The sequence below is a fragment of the Montipora foliosa genome, chromosome 9 (genome assembly GCF_036669935.1).
Source record: "Montipora foliosa isolate CH-2021 chromosome 9, ASM3666993v2, whole genome shotgun sequence".
NCBI classification, from domain to species: Eukaryota; Metazoa; Cnidaria; class Anthozoa; order Scleractinia; family Acroporidae; genus Montipora; species Montipora foliosa.
The window spans coordinates 32,324,881-32,329,880 of record NC_090877.1 but is presented as its reverse complement, the minus strand read 5'-3'; the positions used below and the strand labels follow the sequence as shown (position 1 = coordinate 32,329,880).

General features: G+C 38.4%; 1 protein-coding gene across 2 annotated transcripts in view; it reads right to left on the bottom strand.

Annotated features, from left to right (window-relative positions):
* Nucleotides 1-5,000, bottom strand: part of LOC137970000 (very long chain fatty acid elongase 4-like) — a 17,810-nt gene that overhangs the window by 5,890 nt on the left and 6,920 nt on the right. For both annotated transcript variants that reach the window (XM_068816441.1, XM_068816442.1), the window contains exons 3-6: nt 1,773-1,960; nt 1,570-1,656; nt 1,430-1,486; nt 1,221-1,326 (exon numbers count right to left, since the gene is read on the bottom strand). In XM_068816441.1, coding sequence (XP_068672542.1) covers nt 1,221-1,326; nt 1,430-1,486; nt 1,570-1,656; nt 1,773-1,960 — 438 coding nt within the window. The remainder of the gene's footprint in view (nt 1-1,220; nt 1,327-1,429; nt 1,487-1,569; nt 1,657-1,772; nt 1,961-5,000) is intronic.

Sequence of the window (5,000 nt, the reverse complement as noted above, 5' to 3'; positions counted from 1 at the left end):
TTAAGACAGCCCGAGTTAGGCAAACTATTGAGAACTATTCGTGTTCTGTAACACAACACATTCTTGTTTACGAAAGTAAATTGACAAAAACAATATCAATGCCAATCAATCCTTGCTTGCTTAAAGAACATATTCTACATGTAGCCAACGTACAGCTGAACAATAACCTTTACTGTTTACTACGACACTTAGTTAGTTCGAACCTTGCAGGCTCTTCAAAATGAAATTTAAAAAAAAAGGAATGACCTCTGACACGCTAGATATGAACTCAACTGAGAAATTTATTAACTGAAAATTACAACTCATGTCACATTAATTCCTACCAGCGCTTTTAAAACAAGTCTTCACCAGCGAACACTGATGCCTGAGTGCACCTGAATAAGGCCAAAAAATACTTGATGAAATGGGCAAGGTCAAATTACCTTCAGTGAACTTGTTTTCAGATTCGGGCACTTCAAGACAGTAGATGCACTCTCTTGCTGTCTGTCTAAGCTCACACCGATCGCAGGTGCACCAGGTTAGATTCATTGACCTCTCATCCTTTTCGGTGTCTTCATCAGAACCGTGGTTTTCGTCGGAAACACGCTCTGGTTCGAAGCGATACGGCTCTAGAGCAGCCACTTTAATTTAAAATTTATTCGTGCTTGAGCTCTTCGACGTCACGCATACGTCGCGTGGCTGTTAAGTTAAATCAAAATGGTGGCGGCCAGGATACTTTGGAAGAGGATTTCGTTAGGTTGAAACGCACGTTAGAGGCTGAAATTAGGGTGAGTGGCTTATCTTTGTACAGTATTGGCGTTTTGGTGGTAAAAAGAAAAACAAGGACTATTTTGGAGCAAACATCTCCTTTAAAGTAATTCAGTTAAGGCTATACTTACTGAAACCTCCTGAAATAATAAGGAAAATAAAAAGATGTAAGTAGGATAATACAATTTATTTAATAAAGGAAAATTTTAACTTTGACATATCTTACACACATGAAAACATGCTTAAACCATAGTTAGTAGCTATGCTTAAACGAATCACGCTTTACCGAGCTTTGCTGAGTTTTGTTTCGTCCTGCTCCTAAACGGCGTCTCCTCTTGACCGTCTTAGTTTCCTCATTTTACTTCCACCTTCAGAAGGTTTTCTTCCAAAATTCATAATCATTTCTTTGTATCTTCCGCCATTAACATGTTGATTCTGAAAAAGATCTTTCTTGCCCTACCCTCCCCTCTCACCTGGAATGTATTTGGATATCATCCACCAAAAGAGACACATGGATGCGTGATGATACACGTGTAAAAAGGACACTTGCTTGTTTTTCTTGCGGAGAATGAAAAAAATCTGCCGAAAGACAAAAATGACCGTCAAGGGATAAAAGCTACGTTTACAAAGATAAATAAGTGAAAAGTAATGCTCTCAGCATTCTAACTGAACAAAAACTCACAGTGTCCAGGGCTTCCACAAACTTTGACAACCAGTAAATGTAACAAATGCGGGCAAGCTGTGAATGCAAGGGTATGTTGATTTACAATGGGGCGCATTACCACTTCTAGCTATTTAAGGCAGCGTTGGTCCATCTCTTACCCTGTTTAGTCTTTCGTCACCAAGGACGTAGTGCATCGGTTCACAAAGGAAATCAAAGTTGGGAATATCCAGAGCTGAAGCTATGAACTGTGACACACGCATGAAATGTATATGATTATATATACCGAAGAACAAACGAGACTTGTATGTTGTTTAATAGAGGCAAGATAAACGAACTAAAAAGAAAGATATTCAGCGCTGACCTCATACACCATCCAAGCCGACAGAATTACCATTGCAAAGTTGTAGACAATCAACACCTCTCGGAGACTGTAGGCTCTTCTTTTTTCCATGATTTTAGGGCCGACTTTGACAATGAAGAGATACAAGGCTACAAAGGAGATGGTGGGCCATGGAGTGGCAATCAATGGCCAGTCTGCCGTCTTAGGGTCTAAAAAAGACGGAGAACGATCTTTTTTGTGGAGTAAACGGTTTGTTACAATGGCAATACAACAAGATTTGTCATAATGATAACAACAACGAGGATGCATTCTTTCACGCACTCATTCTTTCACTCACTCGCTCACTCACTCACTCACTCACGAAGCTGTCAAGCGTGTCATTTTTCACCTGGGCACCAGCCATATCCACACAGAATCTACTACTGAGAGCCTGAGAGATAAATTGAATATCCTAGTCACAGAATCACGCTCCAAGTTCCCAAATGCCAAAACTGCCTTCTGCAAAATCCCACCACAATTCAACAACAATGGAGATACCAAGAACGACAGGATCGCTCAATTAAACGAGGAAATGAAACTGCTGGATGTGGAATTTATAGATGTTAAAGCGACGGAGGCAAGCCTTTTTACACGTGACGGAAAGCATTATAACAAGCGAGGTCTTGCTGTTTTGGCTGGCGCACTAATACAATGGGCAAGAAAAAATGGACACTCTTCCACTTCGCCACGATCTAAGCAACAGTCACATAATCCAAGAGGAAAACATTTCAACACTCGACCAAATGGAACTAGGAACCTATCAAGGGACCCGTCACAGCAATTGCTGAATTTACTTCTGGCTACACTTCAAAACGGTCGATGAACATAAAAGCGGAAATCAACAGTAAGCTTTACTTTAATAGTCACTTACTTTCACCAGCTTATGCAAATCAATCTAGTCGTATTTATTCGACTGATATTATTCTATTAATTTTTTACGTAGTCCAACAGTTATCGTTTATTTTTAACGTACTTTAATTTATCTAATCATTACTATTATTTCTTCAAGATGAATAATCAAAATAACGTTTTTAATATAATTTCTTGGAATATTCAAGGCCTAAAAACTAGGCTTAAACCGACGAAACAAACCGTCTCGAATACCAAATTGAACATTAAATCAATTAAATCTAAGCTATCCAAATTTGATATTATCTGTCTCCAAGAAACATGGGCAAAAGACGAGACATTAACTTTTCAAGGGTACACAGTGTACTCAACCGTTAAAAACACCGTAAGCAGACGAGGCCAAGCAGGGGTATCGGTATTAATTCGAGACTATCATCAAAATTTTGTTTCTCGTATACACAGTGATTCCCCCAACATAATTTGGTGCCGATTACATAAGCAATTGCTTGGACTCCAGGCAGACATTTTCCTGGCTGCAGTTTATCTACCCCCACTACAATCACAACGAAAGGCAGGAGAAGACGTTATCAGTATCTTAGAAAAAGAAATTCATAAGTACTCTACGCCAAGGCCAAGTTCTTTTACTTGGTGACTTCAATGCGAGAACGGGGACATTAAACGATTTCATTGAAAACGATGCGGATGACTTTTTAACAATTCATAATACCTACAATCGAGACACGGATTGCCCAAAGCGAAACAACGCGGACTACACAATCAACAAAGTAGGAAGAGAAATATTACGATTATGCATAGGAAATAGATTGCGAATTTTGAATGGCAGGTTAACAGGTGATCTCGATGGAAAATACACTTGCTATCAAACTAATGGGGCAAGCACAGTCGATTACGCACTAGCAAGTGAAGACCTTATAAAGACGATATTAGGATTTCAAGTTCAAGCCTTGACAACCTACTCAGATCATTGTCCTATCAGTCTAAAATTAACTCCCTCCCGCTCTCACATGGTAAAAGACAATGCACCTAGACAACCACTATGCAAAGCGGCACCTACTCAAAAGAACTTTAAAAAGTTTCTTTGGAAGGCAGATTCAAAAGACAAATTTCTCAGTGCATTATCCAATCCTAATGTTCAAAGATTATTTGATTCCTTCAACTCAGAACACCACGCATCAGTAGACGATGAAATCTCGCAATTTAACCAAATTATCAATTCGGTGGCCAAATCATGCCTAGCAACATCGCGGAAAACCTCTAAAACTACCAAAGAAAAGAAACCATGGTACGATCACACCTGCAGACAGTTAAAGAAACAACTGCAACAATTAGTAAACAAAATTAACCCCAGTTCTCACCAATCACTACGACAAGATTATTTTGTTCTTAAAAAGAAATACAAAAAGCATGTCAAAATGATGCATAAAAGATACAAAAACCAAATAGTAAATGAAATTAATGCTTTACACCCAAAACACAGTCAAGATTTCTGGAGGTATATTAATCAACTTAGAAAAAGCGATGCTGTCGAAGAGGAAACCTCTGTTTCGTCAGAAGATTGGATATGTCATTATCAGAAATTATTATATGATAGCCAGGAACCGCACACCACTTTGGACTTTTCAAATGAAGATATGGACTGGGAAAACGAAAATTCACCGAATAACGACATTTTAGGGCAGCCTATTACGACCAACGAAATCCATGAACAAATATCAAAACTCAAGTTGAAGAAAGCTTCGGGTATGGATTCTATCCTTAACGAAATGATTAAACACGGACGCTATTATCTAATGCCTTCATTAGAAAAACTGTTCAATGATATACTAGACAGTGGAACATTCCCAACCCATTGGAACATAGGTGTTATAAAACCGATATATAAAAGAAAGGGTGATAAGCGGTCTCCAGCAAATTATAGAGGAATCACATTGACGAGCTGTTTAGGAAAACTATTTACATCAATCTTACAATCCAGGCTGAACAAGTTTATCGAACAACATAACATCCTCAATCCAGAACAGTTTGGATTTCGCCCAAATTCCCGAACAACAGATAGTTTATTCATCCTACAGCAACTCATTAATAAGTATACAAAACAACATAAGAAACTTTATGTTGGCTTCATCGATTATGAAAAAGCGTTTGATAGCGTGTGGCAGTCCGGGCTGATCTATAAAATCTACCAATATGGAGTTAAAGGCAAATTCTTTAAAGTCATTAAATCCATGTATTCGTCGATTAAAAGTTGCGTCAAAACTGATGAAAGCTCTATCACAGAAATGTTCTCATGCAACAAAGGAATAAGGCAAGGTGATGGCTTAAGTCCAGTTTTATTTTCAT